Source organism: Amia ocellicauda, chromosome 8, assembly GCF_036373705.1.
Source record: "Amia ocellicauda isolate fAmiCal2 chromosome 8, fAmiCal2.hap1, whole genome shotgun sequence".
Lineage (NCBI taxonomy): Eukaryota > Metazoa > Chordata > Actinopteri > Amiiformes > Amiidae > Amia > Amia ocellicauda.
Genome location: NC_089857.1, coordinates 29,708,334 through 29,731,826, shown reverse-complemented (window position 1 = coordinate 29,731,826; position 23,493 = coordinate 29,708,334). Strand labels below are relative to the sequence as shown.

At 36.2% G+C, this 23,493-nt stretch overlaps 1 protein-coding gene across 1 annotated transcript in view; it reads right to left on the bottom strand.

Annotated features, from left to right (window-relative positions):
* The window catches only part of trabd2a (TraB domain containing 2A), a 72,174-nt gene that overhangs the window by 31,886 nt on the left and 16,795 nt on the right, over nucleotides 1-23,493 (bottom strand). Inside the window, exons 3-4 of the mRNA XM_066710968.1 lie at nucleotides 8,542-8,688; nucleotides 8,275-8,449 (exon numbers count right to left, since the gene is read on the bottom strand). Of these exons, the coding sequence (XP_066567065.1) occupies nucleotides 8,275-8,449; nucleotides 8,542-8,688 (322 nt within the window). The remainder of the gene's footprint in view (nucleotides 1-8,274; nucleotides 8,450-8,541; nucleotides 8,689-23,493) is intronic.

Genomic DNA, 23,493 nt, shown 5'->3' with positions numbered 1-23,493 from the left:
AAATTGCGGACCACACACATTTTTTTTCTCACCACAGTTGGAGGTAAACATGAGCAGGGATCCAGATTACTCTTTGGCATAAACACCAGAGCTTTATTTGTCCGTGGTTCTCTAATCTGTAGATTTGGAAAATCCTGTTTGCAAACATTATTGGTAAGCTGTTGTGTATATCAAGACATAATCGAGACAACTGTGGAATTTGGGAGTGTCTGGAAGTAAGTTTAAGACAGAAGATGAAAAAAAGAGAGTACAAAAAGTAGCAGATGAATAGGGCTGCCTACTTTTGGTGTTTATTTTCACAACCTGTCTTTAAAACTGTAATTAATCCATGTCTATTTTTCTATTAAATTGTGGAGATCTGATGACAAAGCTTTATACTGTAATCAATCAGATGATGCAGAGTAATTAACTTGTCAGTCAGTGTGCTGTAACGAGTGAAAAGAAAAGATTAGAAAAATCATTGCTTTTGTGTAAACAAAAATAAACAAGTCTTTCCTTTCATTAAAAAAATAGCAACACTGACTACTTACTTGCTTTTAACATTTTTACTGGACATGTTAAAGACAATGTTAAAAAAAAAAAATGTTCTTAATATATTTTGTTGATTCCACCACAGGTTCTATTTAATATATTCTGTATATTAAATATGATAATAGCTAACATTAACCTTGTTTTTTTGTGTATTATGTATGCTTTCCATCTCACTTAAATGTAAAATCACAGACAGACATTTATAACTTAATCTCAGCAGACATGGACTACCTGTCCAGTCAGGTCATGTATTTCAAGTGATCTGGGTAACTGTCTAAACTGCAGGGTTATGACCTTCCATCATTTTACTGATGTTTTACTGTGTGTTTTCCTTTTCAGGAGAATTACGTATTGTTAAGTGAATCAGACAAAGTCACTTTCATTTTCAAAATGAAGGGATTCGATCACTTCAACTGTTCAGCCGGGGCTGAGGTATGAGGTTGTGCAGTGCTGGAGAGGGCAAGACGTTTTTAAAATTATTATTTGTTTTAGGCTATATTCTTTTTTTTAACCAGTGGAAAGTAAATAATATTGCACAAAACACCAGTTTCTCCATATTTTGGTAAACCCTAAACCCTAAAGTGCATAACAAATAGAAATAGAAAGTGCTCAGCCATTTGTTAAATTTACATTGATTCAATCTGGTCTCAAGTGGATATATTTTACACATGATTTATTACTCCAGTGAGGCCTAGGCGTTTGCAAACTCTGTCCCAGGAAGCTTAACTTGGCTGCAAAGTTTGAGAATCAAAAGCTTTTATTGATTAAAATCGGCATTACAATATGCATTATATTTCCCATTAAGGGTTAAAGAAACGGACTAGCCAACAAGATACACGACTTTGTAAAATATGGACAAGGCTGAGTGCTTTTCCCTTGATTTAAGCTTAGGAGGCTATGAAGACAGGAGACACGGGTTGATAAGCATGCCCTCATAGCTGATGTTACGAAGTCGGGAACATTTCTGCCATGAAGGCGTCCTTTGTGGACTTACAGAGCCTCTTATTTTCCTCCCTCTGGGGAATAATTAGCACACGTTTCACTTCCACGACAAGAGCGTGGGCCTCGCGGCACAGGCTAACCCTGCAGGAATCTCGGGGCTGCACTCTAGGGTGAACAGCGTATCGGTTTCACTCACCTTGCTGCACCCACCCCTTGTAAAAACCTACAGGGACATGTAATGAAATTTATTCCTTGTTAGACTACCAGGGCCCGGAGTTCAATAGACCTATTAGTCCGTCTCTGTTTTCACTCAGAGACTTCCTGTAGTCACCAAACCTACTAGACTGTGAAGCCCTTTGCCTACACCTTTCTTTTCCAGGTTGTTAGTTATCGTGAGCTGTCTCTCCCTTTTCAGCTGGGCTAGAACCGAAATCAAAGCCCAATTGAAAAACTCAGTGAGGTTAGTCACAGGTTAGCCTAAGAGCTAAATTACACATGAAACAAAAGTCCAGGATATACCCAGAAGACTATATTCTTTTTCTTTTTTTGTAGTGCCAAAAGAGACAGCTCATCTGAATAACAATCTCTTGCAAGTCACACTAGTTTTTCAAATGACTGAAGGGTGATAAGAAATTATGCTAGCATGTGCAGTTATCTGTGCAGACAAGAGTGAGAGATAATTTTTCTGCAAAGAGCCTCCCATGTTTTTAACTGATAGGTGAAATCTCAGCTTTGAGACCACCAGTGAGAGCAGAAACACGTGGCTCTTGGAGAAATGTAATGTTCATCTGAACCACATAAAAGTACAAAGCTAGGGGCTATTAAAAAAAAACAAAAATGTATTAGATCATTTCCCCTAATGTTATCTGGAGTAGACTCAGACATTTTAAAACTAATAAATTAAATACCACCCTTACCATCTCCCAGCAACAAGAATGCACTTTTTTTGCAGTTACTTGTTGGTATAAAGAATTAAGAGAATAGGAGTTATAAAGCTCATTTAAAGTAGACATTTGCTCCCTCATATTTTATACCTAAAGAGTGGCCTCTGAGGAGGAAAAAACACCTGCAAAGGTTTTGACTGGTAATAAAAAAATACTTTACAATTCAAATAATTACGTCAAATAGCTTCTGAAAATGACACATTCAGAAAAACAAACGATTTCCTAGATGTTGTTGCCTAGTATATTTACTCTATTATCCAGTTTGATCCTATACTTATCCTGTGGTGAAGCCTTTATTCTCCAAAAACATTACAGCCTTATGTTTATTTAAACTTTTTGTGTCCAAATGAATACATTTTTCCTTCCCGTTTCTCTGCCACATTTGGATTCTGAATTCACACTTGCCTAAGCACTGTAAGTCATGGATGAAATGTGCTGATAAACCACAGCAGTTAAAGTTGAGTGGTTTTATGTAAGGAAAAGTAGCTATGGGAGGTAAACCTGTTTTTTGTATACATGGGAAAAAACACAAATTACCTTGAAAACAAAGTTAAGAAAACATTTATTTATAATAGGAAGCCTGAAAGTGACTTGGCACCAGATTAAAATAAAGTTAAACCCATATATCAATTGCAAAAGTCCAAGCTTCTCACCCAATGCTGCCTAAATGTTTGCCAGAGGCTTCCTGAATCTACAATCAAATTGTCTATTTTTAATCATTTACTAAACTAGATTTGTGCTTAATGAGTCTTTCACTTATGTGAGATCTCACTGACTAACTAGTTAAGAACCCTAAGAGGTGCATTAACCTGTATCATCTGTATCAGCAGTTTAAAACATTTAACTAACTGAAAGGAACTGATAATAATGTGTGATTTTCCCAGATCTCTGGGGTTTCATTAAGAAAGAGATATAATGGATTAACAATTATAACTGCAGCTTTAAAAATAGGTGGTGACAGAAAAAATAATCATTGGGTTTAAGCAAGCCTAGATATAAACAGTTCATATATGTCACTTGTCTCCAGGGTGTACACTGTCAAAGGTTGTTTCTGTTCAAACCATGTTTCAAATGAAAGGTTGACTTGATATGGGAATCAATCACAATGATGATTCAGAATACGAAACCATGCAAAAGGGCAATGTGAATTAAAAATGCACTGATGCAGGTATTGATATATAAATATTATTTTGGTAGCACGTACCAGAAATAAAAAGGGGCATAACTGTACTTCCTGGATCTATGTTCTCCTCTGAATTTTGGGCCTGTTACATCTAAGATCTGATGCACAACCAAAGGAATGTCCAACGAATGAATTTACTGTAAGCTTGCACCACTTTCTGTAAAGAGAGGGCTGCTCAACAAAATGTGAAATATGAATCATCCAAATGCAATTCTTTTGATGTGCCCAGAAGCAGTGATCCTTAAGCCAAGTGTGTAAGGTACAGAATTTGTCACTTGCTTTGATATAAACTTTCATAAACATTACGGGAATGTGCAGCTCAGAGTGGAATGTGGGGGTACTTCAGGAAACACATTAGTTGGCACTGCAACCAAACTATTTGAGTGTAACATCACTGTGGAACGCTGCGACAGACACTTCAATGGAAGCTGTAAAAGGAAACAGGTGCCATGCATTCTGATTCGCCGGCTAAAGGGTGGGACAGAAGTTGGCAACATTTAAAATAAAACTTTCCCATCAAGTCGTGAAATAGACATTCTCATATTATACTGACATCTTTACGGTGTCTTCGTTCAGTGAAAGACACAGATTTGTGATTACATTTTTACACTCAAACTAACAACTCACTGGGTGTGTTATGTGGTGTGTTTTTAACAAGTTGAAGTTAATACATATTTAAGTACTAAATGTAAAAAAGAAATCCCTTTCAGATGATGTCTGAACATGCATTACAAGACTTGATTTATTAGGTGTCAAGCAAAGATGGACTCACACAGACCACAATGTATCGAAACAGTCTACCACAGCCGTGAAAGAAGGGCACTAAAGCAATTTTCCTAGTTTTATTTTAACTTAATTCGGTTAGTTTAAAATATCAAAGTTGGTGTTTTAGATTTACTTTGGGACTCATTCTGGGTATTCCCACTTACCTGAGTGAGAAAGGAGCCTTGACGTTATATCAAGCTACTTGTGACTTTGTTATCTGCACCTTGTAAGCGAGTCTGATCCAGTCAGTCACATCTTGTCCCTGTCAGCCACACTCACTCCAACTTTGATTAAAGAGTAACATTACACTGCCTTTTCTTTTTATAAGCATGAAAAGAGGCCAGTCAAGGTGTTACAGAAATTCCCTGTCCTCTTGCACAATCTCAGCATTGATGCCTCATGTGAAAACGCACTCTGTGTACCCCAAGCTCCTTTAAAATCACTTAACAATTCTTGATTGATAGATCTGTGTACACGGATTGATTACATCAATTTGAGATTTTATTTAAAAAAAATCTACAAGAAAAGCAACCCTTGGCTATTCAAAATCAATCTACCAGTTCTCATCATTATCATCAAAACTACTTGAGAGGAATAGTTTCTTATGTATATTGTGATTACTGTCTTTAAATCTTCAGTCACTTGAAATTTCCTTTTCCAGACATGTAACAAATTACATTTTTGTGAAGAACAAATCTGAGCACTGTGCTAATGGAAGCTGGGCTTTGACCAAATATCATATGAAATTTTAAGGAGAGGAACTAATTACTTTTCCTTATAACATATTTTCAAAGTATTTTCAAATCATTTAACATCCAATTTAAGTTGAATTTATGTAAATCAGGCATTACACAATGTCTGTATACATATATACATTCATACATACATACACACACATATTACATATATACACATCCTCATAAGGGGAAAACAGAAAGTGACCAGTAAAGACTAAGGACAGAACTACATTATTTTGATTCTATCTTAAGGACTACAAAGGACTGCAAATGCTTTTCTTAGCAGAACATGACAATGTAAATGCTATGGATAACCAATAGTTAAGATGAAAGTACTTTTTCCAAACATTTAAGCACTTTAAGTGAGGACCATGCTGCTGAAATGACCTGACGTAAATCCTAGTAGCCACTGGCTTGAAGAGCCATTGTTTGTTTGGGAGGACGCTGTCTTGGGTTTGGCTTCTATTCTCCTTACTGATTCTGTAAGGGGTGAAGGTTTGGTTTAAAACCACATTGTATAAAGCCACCTGTGATTATTCCTTTAGAAATCCTATTAGGTCAGGAATGTGAATACACAAGACGTTTATTTGCTCACCAAGATAATTAACTGCCCTTCCTAAAAAGCATATCTTTTTACAGGGTCAGGTGATTGAGAGATCTGAAAGTAATTCAATTTGAATTTCACAAGAAGACAGCATGGGATGCTCACCAGCTAAATAAAAAGATTATTACTGTATAGATAGAAAGTGTTTTGAGAAAGGCTGTATCATCTCTATGCAGAAGTTTACTCTGTTACTGTTACAGTGAAAAGGCAAAATCGTTTTAATCACAAAATTGTTCAATGTATGCATGTACCCAAGTGAACCTGTGTTTTTTGTAAATAGAACATAAAGTATACACTGTACATCAACCCCCCCCCAAAAAAAAAAACTGTTTGTTGCACTGATTTGATATCTAGTACAAGTTTGATACTTTTCAATGTTTTTTTCCTTTTATTTCTAAACCATTATGCTTTCTTTTCAATACAGCATTATTCCTTTACTCAGCTGTTATGGACAGTGTGGGCATATATCCACTGTCATACACTCTAACCTGCTGGCTTCTTCCCATTTGACTTCCACATGCAAAGCGTCCATACAAATAACAGATTTACATTGTTCATTGCCACAACTGAGGATTTCATCAAATTTGGGTAAAATTATTGATTCCTTTTACCTTCACTTTTTTCAGCAACCTAAGTAATTTGTGGAATGGCCCTCATTCCAACAAAAATCAAACAAACAAATTAATCTGCATGTTTTAGCAGTATATTTTGACGGAATCCCCCAGATTGACTTTCTTTAATTCACAACCAGAAGACATGACCCATGACTTTCCACCTTTGACTGGATTCTCCCTTCAACTTAGCTTAAACCCTTTCAACTAATCTTTATAAGCAAGCCTTGCTTAGTTACAGACGAATTCTAATTGGTACACAGCCTAACACACATTCTCAGTTGACTTTATCCCTGCCAGTTAATTAAATATACGCTCTTGCTGACAGCTAGCTTATCTTATGAGACTTTTCATTAAAAGGGAGTTATACAAAGCATTGTCCCAATGTACGCATGTACATCCAGATCTTAAGATAAGAGACGGGTCGAAGCCCTAAATCAAGATGTTCAGTTACTCAGTGAAAGGCAATCTGCAAGAAGTAAAGGGTTTAATAAACTTTATGAAGACCCACCTCAATAAAGACCACCTGTCTGTAAAAGCCACCTTTCAAAAGACTGAATGTTTTGCACCAATTAAAGCAACCAGGGTATAAAGACCATCTGTCCACAAGGATCACTTATTTCACAGTCCTTCTGAGGAGAGAGAAGGGGGGTACTCTTGTAAACCTGTTTTTTACAGTTAAAATTGCTCAGCACTTTGGCCATCATTAACTGGAAAAGTGATGTAATCCCTCATATGACTAGATTTTAACACCTATGGGAAGCACACTCCATATTACAATGTTTTATATGCAGCTGTAACACACATGAAAGATGCTGGGGGGAAATAAAGTAGGCTCTTTGTCTGAAGAAGGATTTGGCAACAGAGGATCTGCATTGGGTCTATAAACACAATCAATATGAACTCTCCGACATTTACGGGCCCTTGTTTTTATGTATTCAGCTCCCGGGTTTTAGTTAAATGAAGCGTGCGATGTGGAAAAAAGGTGGATGTTTGGATGGACGACATACATCTAAGAATAGGTTATTACGGATCACAGAGAACCTCAGTCAAAGAAGAATCCTGCCTTATTAGCAGGGCTGCCGATTTTCTGAATTTATCTTTGACCAATACGTCTTGCCTTAAGAGCTTTAATTGGCAGATGTTAAGCCCTCTCTGGTTTTAATTACTGTGTTCATAACACAACGAGTTCAAGTATTTTCCTAAGTAGCTTAAATAAGATTTTAGATTATTATTGTCCTGGGCCACAGAGGATCTAGTGCACATTTAATGAAAATAAAATTCTGTCTGGAAATCCCATTGTAAGGCATTGTGTAAATAAATACAATTAAATAACAAAATAATACTTAAAAAAATAAAATAAAGGGGATTTAACTCATATTAATTTGGAATCAGCAGTGAGAAATTATCTTGTTGGGGCATGAAGTGGCTGCCTTAATTTTTAGATAAAATAGTAATTGCCTCAAAGTCAGATCAAATGAAGTAAAACAATCACATCAGACTAATTTAGATTATTCTCACTGATCTTCAAAATTCCTCACAAAAATTATGTTTCCACAATTGAAAATTGTAGGTAGAAAACCATGTCTGTTTTTAAAATTCAGACTCGCTAAAGCAAAATAATGTCTTCGTTTTGATTAAGTTCATTATACAAGGTAGAAATGGGTGGATATTTGGTTAGATGGTAAATGGGGATTCAACAGTCAATTATTAAGTGTCACCAAATTATATCAGAGAATCTGAACAAGTGAGCCTTCAAGTGCATTGCATTAATTTGCTAGAACGTGTTTTTCTGTTGTTTTGTTTATTTTTTATTGGAGTTTTATTGGTTTTTGAAGTAAATGGGAACACTAATGTCTGAAGAGACCTGAGTTACAATTTGGAGCATTCACTTGGCAGACCACTGAACAGTCCCGTATGGCAGGCAGCTGTATTTATTCCACCTTTACTAACTTACCAGCTCCAAAGGCAAAGAAGAAGCTCTTGTCTGGATGATCCTCTAGCAGAGCCCTCACACGTTTCCCCATCCTCTCGTTGCGCTTGTAGATCAGCTCTTGCCTGAAGTAGCTGTCAATCTCCTGAGCGGTGACTTGCTCGTTGGGGGGCAGGGTGACATTGTTAAAGTTCGGAACCTAGGAACACAACATTGGAAGCACCTGATTAAAGGTCTTTGCTGTTATCATGCTCTTTCCAAAGTGCCACATGAGCTTGTTTGGGGACTCACTTGGGATGTGTCGTGGTTGAAGATGATGGAGTTGAGGTCTCCACAGTTGTAGTGCTTGATGAGGTCTTCAGTGGTGTAGGGCACCTGAAGGCTGCCAGCTCTCAGACTCTCCTGCTGGAGCAGAGTCTGATTGAGAGCGAAGATCACCTGCCAGGAGGAGAACGGATTTAATTATTAAACATATATTACGCTGGTACAAGGTAAAAGCAAACAATTTCGATAATCTCCCATATGTAGTAATGTAGTTGGTAAAACATTCAATACATTGATAACTTAATTAAAACTTACATCACCCACAAATATATTCCAAGATGTCTGGGTTATAGGGATTACATAAAAAATGAGAATATATGTACTAAAACCATGAACCATAAGCATAACTATTATATCTAACTATTAAACATTGTAACTGAAAAGTATATATATATATATATATATATATGCGTCACCTGTACATTGTTTGTCAAATCTAATTGTCATAGGCAACATACTGTGTTTCTTACATGTGTTATGAGGTGTTTCACATAGATTCATCAACACTGCCACCTCCATGTTCATTTCTCAGTGTTCCCAATGTTTATAAAATACTCTGCACAGCATCCATTTTAAATGGCACAACCTTTGTTTTCAAAATAAGGTCTCAGAAGCTGTTTTCAAATACTGACAGATATTTTGTATGTATTTATTATGTAGTTTGTTTTACTGCTCAAATAGTTCAGTTCATATATTTTAAAGTAACACAGACAGGCAATTAATTTCACACAAACATGTCAACATTAAACCAATGAGGTAAATTATAACTTTCATTTTAAAAATTACTACACAATAATAAGGGAAATGAAACATTGACTCAGAAAATATGCCTCTGAATAGACAATAGTCAAGCAACAGCTCTGTATGTAGCTTAACTTTGTAAAATGCCTTGCAAAGGGCAACTAACAAGCCAATATCCACAGCATTAGATTAGTTGGTGTCAAAAACGTTTAATTTAGTGAACCTCCCCCAACCTTCAAGACATTGATATAGTTTCCAGAGAATAGTAAAAGGGTAATTGATGTAAACTTGTATCCAAAAAATAATAATTCCTTAAAGAACAGCAACAAATCAAAGCAAAATAAAACTCCCCTTGGTCAGTGTTATTTTCACTGACAAGGTTTTCAGAGAACTCCTGCTTTTTCATATTCCATTAGAGAAAGATGCTCTCCCAATTGACTTGGATAAAAAAATAAAAAAAATAATAAAAACTGGGCATACACATTGTTGTCATTTTTCTCCCTCTGTGCACTCCTGAACACAGATCTAGAATTCCCAGACCGGAAACCCCATAAAAGAAATCTTTGGCATATGCCATAAACAAAACATAGCCTATGCTGCATTGATATCATTCACTCTTTATGCTCAACAAAGAAAATATGTTTTTAAGTAAAGGAGTCTCCATACCTGATAATTACTGGTGGATTGTTAGTGGATACCTTATTTTGATGGGATATATGATGACAAGTCAAAATGAGCAGATAGATTACAAGTACAAAATTACCACCTGTTTCTAATTTGGAGTACTTTTTCAGCTCGTTTAGTAAGATGAGATGGTGATTTGTTTTGTTTGCAAAGACTAGCCTTCTGATGGGTTGGTTCATGCCTTCGAGTCCAATTGTATCAAAGGAGCTGATCTTGATTGGGGGTCTCTTGGGAGCATTGGAGTGCTCTGGAACACTCCCGCAGTAGTCCAGGGAAGGAAAAATACCGAGGCACAAGAAAACCAAAGTGAGCAGACGCCCGAAGAGACCAGATGAGCTAATGCACGTATTCTTGGGTCCATCCCATTAAAAGGGGACCTGGCTGGTTGGAGATCAGAGTTCTCAGCAATCTTCAATGATTATTCACATATAGGTTACATAAGCTAGGCATAAAAGTATTAATGGAAAATGGGAAAACTGATTTTCCATATAAAAAACATGTAATCCAGGATAGCTTTATATAAAATTACAGACATACTGACTTCATTTACAGAGAAGAACTAAATGAGGTTCAATCTGTCTACTGTTTTGTTTGTAAGTAAATGAAGACACGATTTTAGTCAGTCGAAATTAAAAAAAAAAGCAAAACAAAAAGGATTTTTAACGTGTTTTTATTGCTTGGGTATCAAGAGAAAGTCCACAATATTTCTTATATTTTTACTACGTAAATCTTTAATTCAACACTCCCAGGCTAAAGTCTCCAGTTATCAAATACTGAGAGAAAAACTGGGCGAAGCTGTGATTCGGCATTATTTACTACTGTCCAAAGAGGCCTTAGCCAAGACCACAACACTCACATCACTTAAGACCAGTGCCACATTCAAAACTGGAACTGAACCTCATTTGAGCGCAAATCACAATAGAAGAAAGGGAAAAGAGGCAATTAGTCCACTGCACAGAAGACCTCTGAAGTTTTTCCTTCTTAGGTTTGACGACTCTAATTTCATTAACATTTATATAGCAATCATTTAGAGTGAGCTGCATATGTTTAAATGTCTAACCATAGCATGATCTCGAAGTCTGCTGGGACTACCATGGAAATGATATTCTGCATTCATGCCAAGGGTTTTTGCAGAAAATAAAAATCAAATAAATAGGCTATCCCCTTGGTGCTCCGGTGTTCAAGCATCAGACAGAACCTGGGCAGGAAATAAGAATGGGGGCCCCACTGAATGTATCTCCCCCTTCTGAGATTCAATATTAAGCAAAGAGCGATCAGAGTTTTATTTTCAAAGTAAAAGAAAACATCAAAAAAACTGCATGTACTCCTGAAAAGGGTCACTTCTGCTCAGTGCCGCTGTGAATTTGTGTTTTGTTTTTTCTTTTTCCTGTAGATTGTATTGTCCCCTCATGAAAGTATCCTGTGTTTATTCTTTGGCTAAAACTGCACCCTGCCATTCTTTATCAATGTTGCACCCCCCCCTTTTTCCTCTTCTAAGAAAAGAGAGAAAAAAAATCAAAGCCGCTACAAAAAATGTCTTTTCAGAACAAAAGTAACAAGTTTATCAGAAGAACTTGCTCTCGCTTTCCCGCTCTCTTTTTGTTTCATTTGCCTTGCTGAAGAAAATCGATTAAGCCTTACAAAGTATTCCATAGTTATGCCTGTATATATACACCATACATGCATTTATATTTATACACGCACACACACACATATACACATTACTCCATAGTCCTTTTTTTTGTTTTCTACAGTGCTCAGATGACACTTTTACTTTCACTGTCATTGTTGGAGCAATCTCATAGGATAAGGGGCAGAGTCCAGCAGATGCCTTGTTGTTTGGGACAAAAGACCCCCTGCCATCCTCTCCACTCACAGCACTTTCATCCCCCTCTGATCAAAGCGCCACTCTGCATATGAAAGAGGGCCGGCTTTATGCTGCTCAAATTAGCCTATCGCCACCCCGCCAGCCTCCAAACTCAACAACAAAAACTCTCACATCTGTTCAATCCGAGCCTCATCTTCTGAGTTTTTTCTCAGCCCTTAGCTTTGAGCGCCTTTCAGCCCCTTAAATTATGGTTGTGAAGGGGGTGTATGGATCACTCATACAAAAAAAAAATAGAAACGAGAGAGAAAGAATAAGAGAGAGCTGAACGAATTACATTTCTTCCTGTGATCCCCCTTCTCTTGTTTTCATGCTCTGGGTCACTGGATGCGTTTTCTCAGTCTGAGTTCTCCTTTTCAGTTTGCATAAACTGTTTCTTCTGTGTGCTGCACACACCTCAAATCAAAGTTGGCTCAAATTAAAGCCTCGTCGCCTATGAAAGTCAATAATCCGTCTTTGACATGGAAATATGTCTTTTAAGGGGGGGGTTGGCAGGAGTGGGAGAAAAGCTGGACGTTTTTCCTAGAGATGAGCATGCGTCTTCAAAAGTTTATGTCCACTGTGGCTAATGAAGTGGAAGATCATAAGCTCAATTATTACACACTTGAATCCGGAACTTTCTCTATTTCTCCCGTTCCAAGGGAATGAGAGAGGCAGTGGTGGAGGTAGGGTGGATTATTTTGCATCCTCTAACTCTAAAAGCTACATTTCAATTACCCATTGCTTAGTTAAGACACCAAAGAGAAGGAAGAAAAAGAAAACGTGCAACTGGTGACCCAGCTTTCTTCTAGAGGAAGAAAACAAATGACAATCAGATCTAAGGTTGATTCTTGCTAAGCCGTTTCTTTTCACAGCACGGATTTTTACAAAAGAGGCTTTTCTTAACAATGCATCCTGTGGTCAATACTGACTGTGTAGCACAGCCGATAATAATAATAATAATAATAATAATAATAATAATAATAATAATAATAATAATAATAATAATAAAAATATTATATATATATATATATAAAATGTAGGGCAGCAGGCTCTTTAAGACTCACTATTTAGATTGTCTTTATATTACATGGTTTGAAGAGGCTTGCTGCAAAATCAAGGGTGGAAATGAAAAATAAAAGCATTTTCACTTTAGTGGATGCCATGTGGAAATAATCACTGGTATGAATAATAGAGTCAGTCTCTCAATGTTCAATCAGGATAAGTAAACGTGTTGCACCTAGAGAACACTGTTTAGATTCCAGTTGATTGATGCGAGTTCAGACAAGGAGGATGTGTAAACGGTGTCCTGCCACTGCACTGATTCGTGTGGACTGTCAGATCAGTTTACACAAGTCCTGCCTCAACTCAAGTTCAGTCAGCTGGAATCTTTCATTTTCTCTAGTCTGTTGAACAGACTTGCCTTGGACATTATGAATCCATGCCCATTTTCTACCCACCTGATTTTTTCCTAGATGGCAGGCTCTGGTAATATGACTTCATTTACAGCTACCACACCCAATCCCTCCCCCTTGTAGAGGGAAAATCCTCCCTCACACAGGCTGAAACATGGCACCTGGATTCAGCAAATGGTTTCCAACAGTACCTCTTCTCTTGAAGGTTCATTATGGTCTGATGCTCATGCAGCACTGAATCTTTCACTGTTTCGCACTGTTTGTTTCTTTTTAATTTGCTTACATTCTACGAGAAAAAAAGATCCACACAAAAAATTCAATACAAAACTGTAGCCTTTTGACTTATCAGTGCGCACTGTTTATTCTACCAGCATTGATTTTGTCAAACAATGCAGTCTTCTTTTAAAATGCCTTAGTTGGACAACTGACAATGAAAATGCCTTAGTTTGTCAACTGACAATGAATGCTAAATAGCATTTAATAGCCAAATTATGGGGGAAAAAAACAACTCACACCTGGACCAATACATGTAATCCAATAAACTACAAAAAGTGGTTTAAGAATAATATTGATAATGCAGAGACAGAGAAAACAGCCTGTCAGTATGGAATTTATACATTACAGTTTTCCAGGGAGAATCACTGCTTTTAAATAAGCAATCAGTTTCTTCTCAACATGGGCTTTGGCGTATAAAATCTATGCCTGTACTTAATGTCTTCATCAGAACAAACCCCATTGGAAATAGTAAGCCGAAGATAATAAAACTACACAGATATACAATAATACGACTGCTATGATTCCCCAAATGCAGTGTTTTAGGGAATCCCTCAGATGAGAGGAAATAGACAATGGATTTAGCAGCCAAACAGTCTTCTGGACTTGGCTGAATCTCAAGGACAACGTTTTTTTGAGCAGATATTATCAAAAATGCCTTCAACTTTTTGGCTCAATGCTGGATTAGGTAACAATGTGTTTTTTTCCCCTTTGTAAAATAAGAGGGAAGTATTTGTAACAGACAAATCTGTCATCTCTATGTCTTAGAAAAAACTGTAAATGGCTGCGGGCTATACAGAAGCAAATACAGCTCAATTGATGGACAACTTTGCAGTGGAGGGATCTTTCTAGTGTTAATAATTTAACAATCTGGGGCAGAGCTCTACTCCAAACTCCTTCCTGTGTCTGCCAAGAGTTTTCAGCAAGATTAACATGAGATTTTCCATATTTTCAGTTCACAGTTTACAGCTTTTAAATGTCATTCTCAGTTTATTGAACATCTGCTAACGATGAAAAGCGTAAATCTGTTGGACTTGGAATTGAATAGAATCATTTTACAGTTAAAAATAAAATCTGTATTATTAAAAACATAATAATACCAATACCAAATAATATATCAATTACACAAGATGAAGGGAAACTAAGTCACACTGGCAAAGAACCATGAAGTAACCTGGAAATCTGGACAAGTATTCTGGAAACAGGTATATGTGGAAACTAGGCCCACCGTTCTGTAACAATATTTTGTCATGTGTATTATGAATTGGTGCAATGTGTTTTCTTCTTTATATTACAAACAAGTGGTAAGTCTTTTTGAAATCACTGCAAGGATCACTTGAATCAGATGTTTTTTAGAAAACTACAAATGATGAATGTGAAGCTAAACCCCCCTTAAATTCTCAGAGTAAAGTATGTTTTTAATTATTTGAATGTAATGTATTTGATCAAACAATTCATTTATTTTAAGTAGATATACAGATGCCTCCAAAAAGAGAACTTTCAATAAACAACAAGAAGCAGATTAGAGTCTAAATTCTTTAAGCAAGAGGCTATATATCATGGTCATGAGTGAAGGTATCCCTACGGAGTGAAGGTATCTTTACCCCATATTTCTGCGTAAATCTCAGTCAAATACTGTGCGTTCCTGCCAGCTACCTGAACTTGACATTCAGGGAATTACTCTCTTCATACACAACAGTTCAGGTTAGATAGTCAAATCCAGCCTCATCTTTGCACCTCTGCCTAAATGTGTTACACTAGGTGGCGGCTCCTTTGGACCTTTGGGACCTAACGTTGCATTCTCCACTGCCACAACCAACGGAAAAGCAATCTCAAGGGAGAGAGAAACTAGTGAACCACAAAGTTAAAAACTAGTTAGCAATGAAGATAAAACTGTCACAAACAGATGGATTTAATTTAACAGAGGCTTTAGGAAGTGGGGTATTACTGAATTATTTTACAGCTACGAGTGCCTCAGTTTTGTAAATACACTAATTTTTGACATCTCATTGTGAAGAGAATAAGAACCTAGTGCATAATAGCTGATAGAGGACATCTGCTATACATTTTAATGTCTTTCAACTTGAGTTTGAATCATATACTCATTGAAGGATGTGTTGGGAAATACAGGGCCTCTGACGGGATATTTTGCACTCATACTACAGCACAAGAAACTCAGAAAAGAAAATCCATAGAATACAATATCCAAATTATACTATTTTTTAAAAGGCCGGATGGATAGAAATGGAGGTAACCTCTTACAGTGAATTATGAGTAATGGGGCTTGGATTTGTTTTGGTTTAAATCCATGCGGTTCTAATAAAATGATGGATTGTAACCATTTTACAAATCAGTTTTATTAAACTGAATTACAGTAGAGCCATTCACCTCTAAATCCCCAAACAGTTTTGAACAGACAGGTACCTTTTGGGGCCAGAGAGAGATCCCACGGCTAAGGAAGTGACATTTCAAATTAGTCAGAAAGGCCTTAACTGGGGTTCAGAAATAATATTCTAAATTACAAGGAAGAAGAAGAAAAAAAAAAATCAAGGCTAATGTATTGATGCATTTTCCAGTGTTGAAAGAAACCATACTCCCAGGGCAGACAGCAAGTTAGAGGATCTCCATTACAGAGTAGAGCAGTTGACAGTGTGTAATATCCGCTCCCTGGTACTGTCTTCTGCTTTAGGTGTCCCTGACACTGATATTTAATTTCACTAAACAGACATTGCTCTCCTTTCCTTTTTCACTTACTCACTCATTAATCTTTGCTGATAAAAATAAACTAACAAAAAAACTTTAGACCTGTTCCCCAGCACCCACTTATAAATGCTGGTGCCTCCTCAAGGCTAAATAAAGCCCCTTCCTTTTTCATGTAACTCTAGCTGTTTGGCATAGTTGTTTATAACTTTTTTTTTTTTCTTAACAATACAAGTGAAAAGCCAGTTTCACAAGCTGTACAGCAAAGCAGTGTCAATGAAAGAAAACAATCTAGAAAAACAGAGGTAGTATTACAAGAAATTCAATGGCTGTAGATAATTATATTCTCCCACCTGAAGGAAAAAAAAGGATTCAAATACAAACCCTTCTGAAAGTGTCCTACTTAAGCATTCAGGAATCCTGCATTTATTCTGTTAGAGGAAATATCACCAACTCTCCAGAGTTGTTCTGGAGTAGCCAGGAAATGGAGATTAATTTCCATGACACTGTTAGACGCAAATCAGGAGAAGAATCATTTGGAGGAATTATCTGTCTGTTGAAGATAGTGATTAATGCGGCTAATTTCTTGATAGTTTCCTATATAGTTGTTTGAAATCATAAATAAAGTTCTGCTTCTTCTCCCTGACCACCTTATCAGCAGTATTTGACGTTCAGACCAGAGTTAAACTCTGGGTTTTGCGATGGTAAAGGTTAGTGTTCCCAGGATGCCAAAACTGCAGTAGGACAGAGGCTATATTTCTACCAGGTTACATAATATGGACCGAGTTGCACAGAGGACTCAGATTCCAATTTTGGCGTTAGCTAGGTTTCAAGTTGGAGCTATTGAAAAGACTAACAATGGCATAGCTTTGTTAACCCACATCACATTCAGATGTACCTCCTAAATCTCAAAATAAAAACCTTCCTAATTCTTATTCTTAAATCTGATCTAATCCCTTACCTACCCTAACCCTATAAACTAGTGAGGTTTTTCAGTAAAGTAAACCTAATCCACACCAACAGTTGAATGAGTCAAAGCCACAACTGAAACAAAAAAAGCCAGTTAAATCTTACACTAACTGGCTTATGATGAATTGGAAATCTAAATCAAACAGTAGACCAGCCCAAACTCGAACCAGTATTAATCATTGTAAATTAACAGATTAAAAAAAGAAAAAGAAACCTAGAAACTTCGGCGGTTCATCATTAAAGCTTGAACCTGTAGCACATACACCAGTATTTAAGGACAGCATTTAAGTAAAGTATGGTAGTTTGAATTAAATACAAATAAAAAAAAACATACCAATTGTTACATATTCAGATTTACTAACAGCACAACACTCCTGATCTGGAGAAAATAAACAACAAAATTATTCCTGGCGTCTTTATTTGTTTTTCAGGAATTCAAGCTATGGACAGCTTGAAGACAAAGCAGTTCACTGGATTGACTTAATAGCTTTGATTGGATGACTTATGTGATAGGTGCTATAAATGTACAATGCACATCTGTCATTGTCTTTGTCATAGGCACAGACATTTTCAAACCAAAAAGAAAAATACAAGATACTTGCTGAGATCCGCCAGCCGTTTCATGCCAGTAGACTGCCCATACAGGTAATCAACCAAGACAAGTGAAAAAATGCACGTCCACCTTTCTAGTAACAAGGATATCTGTTCTTTTATATCTGAGTGGTAAAATGAGCTTCCGTCATGGTATTTTCAAGGAAAATAAACATTTTCCAAAGCTTGGGATTACAGGCGTCTACTAGGATGCACTTTGGTTCAATACACACTTGTTTCATGGCAAAATTTGTATGCAGTCTGGGGAGGTGAGGAGCAGTGAAAGGAAAGGGGGAACGGGGACTCATTGCTCAATATGTATGCACCTTGTTTCTTCTCTGGTTTCGCAGCCACTTACTACCTAACCTCAACTGCTTCCGTTCAGCCTTGGAGGAGCGGTCTGATATTACATCAGGTTCACATCCCTTCATACTCTCTGAACAAACACTCTTGAGGGCTGAGTTTACCTTGGCCCCCAGCCACCATGAAATATTTAGTATGTCGGGACGAATCAGCATCAAACACTGAAAAAAGCTGGAGAGCTCAAAACTGACAGCTTCATTGAGCCTCCGGGTTGTATCGCAAAAGTCGAGCTGATCTTCTAGTGAGCAGCTCCCACTAACCTGGCCCTGATAGAAAAGGCAAACATGAACAAAAACCCAAGAGAGTGTAATGTTAATGTAGTCTAGAGAGAAATGATTTGATACTAACTAAATATGTCAGCTATCTTACTGGACCTGCACATACATACAGAAGTAGATATTTGAAATGCATATTTAATTCTTTTGAGTGTTGGCCTAAGACAGCACAAGGGTTTTTTCATTGGGGTAGCTTTAAGAGCTCTTGTTAAATATCATATACATACTATATCCCCTGCAATTATTAAACCCACTTGGGATAGTCTGAATTACATAACAGTAACTATTATCTGAGAGTGGGAAACCCTGATATTCAAACAGATTGAGAAGCTTATTCACTTAGTAAGCGCTGGCCTCTGAATGTTCTCATTTTATTGGCTCAGAAGGTGACTGCTTGAAAAAAAAACCTTGACACATTCAGGACATAAAACAACTAAAGCTAAATAAAATGGTAATGATTGCAGACAGATTCTGTAATATGGGACTGCAATGTAAATGTTACAATAACGGTCATTTCTGTAAAATATGTCTTATATGAACGGTCATATTCCAAATTGTTTTATTTTTATTCTGCCTAGTTCTAGTCATGTTTAAAGTCCTTTTTCAAATCACTTTCAATCCTCATTGTTTTAAATTGTATTTGATCTGAACAGCAAAAACCCTGCAATTATGATTATTATCATTATTTTATTCTTGTACGAGGCACTTACAACAAGCCCAGTGCTTTTGAAATGCTAAGTATTTATTCTCCTATTCAGCTTATGGATACAACAAAGCAAATTCAAAGAAGCAAAAATCTGCTATGTGTACCTTTTGATGGACTTCAATTAACAGGAATTTAAGGCAGCAAGGCAAATCCTTAATTAATATTACATATAATGATCATTGTACTGTGCTGCCTTCCCAGGTTTCTCAGATATGAACTCTACCGACACAGGCGGTGTCTATTAAAATGTCAGCAGAGAGCAGGAACATTATTGATGATGGAGATTTGCTTGCCAGACCTTGTGACTGATTAATTTGCTGCAGAACCACCTTTTAAAAGAGCATTGTGAGATCAAAGCGGTTCAAAGAACCAAGGGTTGTTACCACTCAGCTGCTTTGGACAAGGTTATCTGTTTTATGTAGTTTTTTTTTTTGTTTTTTTTTAAGAAACAGTATAAATGAGCAAACACTACATGAAAGGAAATAATAGATGTGCCTCTACATTCCCTTTCAGTAAGGCTAGCAGATATTCACAATACTTAAGAAGAGACATTGCATATAGTTCTTGAATGTATTGTCTTGGTTTATGTGATTATATATGTCATCTTTGCAAATATACATACCTGAATGTCATATTGAGCATTTATGTTCTTAAAGAGGCGTCATGTGCAACCATACAAATTAATTTTGTTTCTGGTATATTATATTTTATTCATTATCACACTTTAGATTATTACTGGGTAGATTGGTGGAACTAAGACAAACTGTTTATGTCCATTAACAGTACTGGGCTTTACTATGGCTTCAAAAACAGTAAAGAATTATTTAAACACAGGTATAACTTACCAGACACTGTGTGTAGTAACAATAATACAACTAGAAAGCAATGGAGTGCAACCCCTCCAAATTTACAAATAGTATTTTACAAATTTCTATACAAAAAAGGAATACATTTTAGCAAGCTCAGAAATGTATGAATGCTTGACATATAAGTTCAAACAAGGTAACTAAAATCAGACCAGTATTTCAGTTAAATTTACTAAAATAAATGATCAGTCTTATTCAACTACATTTTATTCAGCATGTGCATATACCAAAGTTATATTGATATTGATAGAGTTTGTCACCTGCAGTATTTTATAATTTTGAGGGCATAGAACAGAAAACAAACAAACCAATCCTTGGATTCCCTAAATTAATTGTATGAGACATTTTGTCCAAGCGTTTCCATTTTTGTTATAATACTTCAGTTTCCGTAGTAGGAAAAAAAATCCCTTTCATATACAGGTTGAAAGGTTTTAACCAGAGAAACATCTGCTCAAAGAGAAGGTCACTAATACGCTTCCTTAAAGCACCACATGTGCACACAGGTTAAATAAATGTTTCCCTGCTGCATATCATAGGCAACAATAATATTGAACATTTGTTTAACCTAAGACCACAGTTTGTGTAGCATCTATTCTGTTATTCATTATCAAATGGACAAAGAAGATATGAGGAACCCACCATTTCGGATTCTGAATTTGGGTCATTTTTAGGGCAGGCTGAGAAATCACATACTTGAAAGCTATTAATTAAGAATCATCATTCTTAAAAAAATGAAAAGAGAAAAACTGAAATGTCTTAGTATTATTATTTGGAAATGTAGGCTTACAAAGCCCACATTCTCAGAGATGGAAGTTTCCCAGTCACACGCCTGAAGGGGGAAGGGCAATTGTCAAACAAAACTATTTAAGGCTTTCAAGGCTTGTCTAAATAGCCTGTGATATACCTGCAAGCAACTGTAACAAATCTCTACACAAGCAAGGATTTACAGACTATTCCATTAGATTCTAGATTAGTTGGTAGATTAGTATAATAATGATTTGTATAGTAGTCACAGTAGAACTTGCAGTAGTCGTAGTAGCATACATACTTTGCTTTATTTGTTTTTCTTAAGGATATCCCTGTATAATGTATAAATATTAATCTTACTGTATGATTTGACTGTTAAATGTGCTCCTTATTAACATTTTCCTGAATGTTTCATATACTCTCTGAGAGAGAGGGAAGGGGGGTGGGGTGGGGTGTCTATAAATATTCCTTCAGTCCTCATTTCTGGAATCTCCTCCTGCAAAAGGGAATTGGGAGTATCATTGAACTAGTCTTTTTGAACTGTACTGCTTTTGATATCTCTGGAGAACTTTCTATTTTGTACAATTGTTCCACCGTTGTTAGGGAACGCCCAGGCTTGGTCAATTTAACAGGTGCCTTTAGAAAAGTCTAAATACTTTTTTTAAGTGAAGTTTGTGTGGACACTTCTTTGGTAGGAGGTTTCTTTAGTCTGACTTTCAAACGATTGGCACTATAAACCTCGAAGGCTCGATAATATTTACGATTTTAAAAACCTACAAAAAATGTTCGTTAACAAAAAACAGACATTTTTCAACAAAGGCAGCAAAAGTCCGAAACCTGTTCCAAAATTAATCTAATTGTGCTGTTCATAAAGTAAAATGTTAGTTCAAATTAATTAAGGAAAAAGAAAAAAAAAATCTTTAGTGTTTCCTCCACAGATCTTCACAGACCAGATAAAATGAATTACTCTACATTAAGACTCTAAATGCAGCTGCATTGTTAACTGCAGGCTATCTATTCATTCCTATGAGGCATGGCTAAAAGACTTAACTGTAGCAATTGGTATTTGCCCCCAAAAGACCTCAAGGTGATTTTCATGGGGCCCACCAATCCCTGTTAGAAAGGTTAAAACATGTGTGCTTCCTCCCTACTGTATTTTATTTATACACCCACTACGTTGTGATTTTGGAATTTGTATTATTATACTGAGGAAAGGAACTGGTCTTAACATTAAAGTTGTAAAGCACAGTGAAACTAGATATGTGAAGCAGGCTAATTCCGAACACGATTACATGTCTGTAAATTTAAGACAAAAAAGGGCTTTTGCAAAAAATATATATTATTACAAAATTACATCAATATTTGTATTTGTTCACAGTTAACATTCATTGGTAAGGCTTTTGTTGTTTATTATTATTATAATAAGTTTTTATATATCAATATAAATAAACCTAAAGTTATGAACCTAAAACCTATAAGTTGTTTATTATTATGATGTGTATATTTTAAGGAAAAGAAAGGAAAAACCTTACATTTTAAGCAAATGCTACCCAGGGCCTCAGAATGATTAAGGATGAAGGGATTTGATAAGAAAGGAAAAGAAAGAAAACGAAGAGATGCAATTAACTTTGAACAGTGCGGAACACTGAGTTTCTCGTCAGGGATCCACAGCTTTATGAGGTCAGCTACCAAATCCCAACAATCCCACCCCCTCCCCAAGACAAACACTCTTTGGGCTTAAATGACCCAGAAAATACAGCCTATTTCACTAAAGTGTGTGGAATTCTTTACAAGCAGAGAAAAAAGTAAACAATACAAGAGGGAAAAAAATCATGGGGTTTCTCTTGGGTAGCAGTTTTAGAAGAAGGACAGCTCATGAGGTATTTTACAAAAGATCTCACCAAAAACACAGAGTAATTACAATACATGGGGCTTGCTACATCTTTACCCTGAGCAGTGAAAGAGAGGTAAAAATTTAAATAAAATGCAAACAAAGAGGCTTTGTGTCAAACATAAGAACTGCAAAAAGGAAACAATAAAAGTCTGCTCAGTATTGTGTTTTTCCCCAGTTTGTGAAACAGGTGAAAAAGTTGCAGCATTTCAAATATTGTTTGTAGAGGAATACTCGGCTGATCTCACACAGAAATAAGTGCACATGTAATAACAATGATTCCACTGGTATGTTACTTGTACCAATAACAAAATAAAAGCACTTAAATTATGTGTGTGTGTGGATTTGGCAATGGACCTACTCAATTAATTGTTTTTTCTTCAAAGAAAGACTTTGGAATTTGTGCATGTAATATATTACCTTTGGATTTAGATACATCATATTTTTTCATATTATTTTTATTTTTTATGTATATAAAAAACTGAAATAGAACTCAGGCAAACATGATGTTTTTTAAAAAAAAGGAGCAGATAAAAACTGAATAGCACATGTAAAACCTATACAAGCCTAAGGGATGTTTTTTGTAGAGGGAACTATTTATTTCATTTATGAATAAAGAGAATTAAAAAAATGAAGACAATAAACTGTAATTCAACCAGATATAACTCTGAGACCTTGTTAAAGGTGTATTAACGTGTATTAACTTGAGATATCTTGGAATAGTGTTCAAAGTAACTTCTTTCACTGAAAGTGGATAAACAATGTCATATACAAGGATAACTTTAAGTGCTATCAGTGATTATCTGCTTTAGAAATTGCTAACTGAAGTCCAAA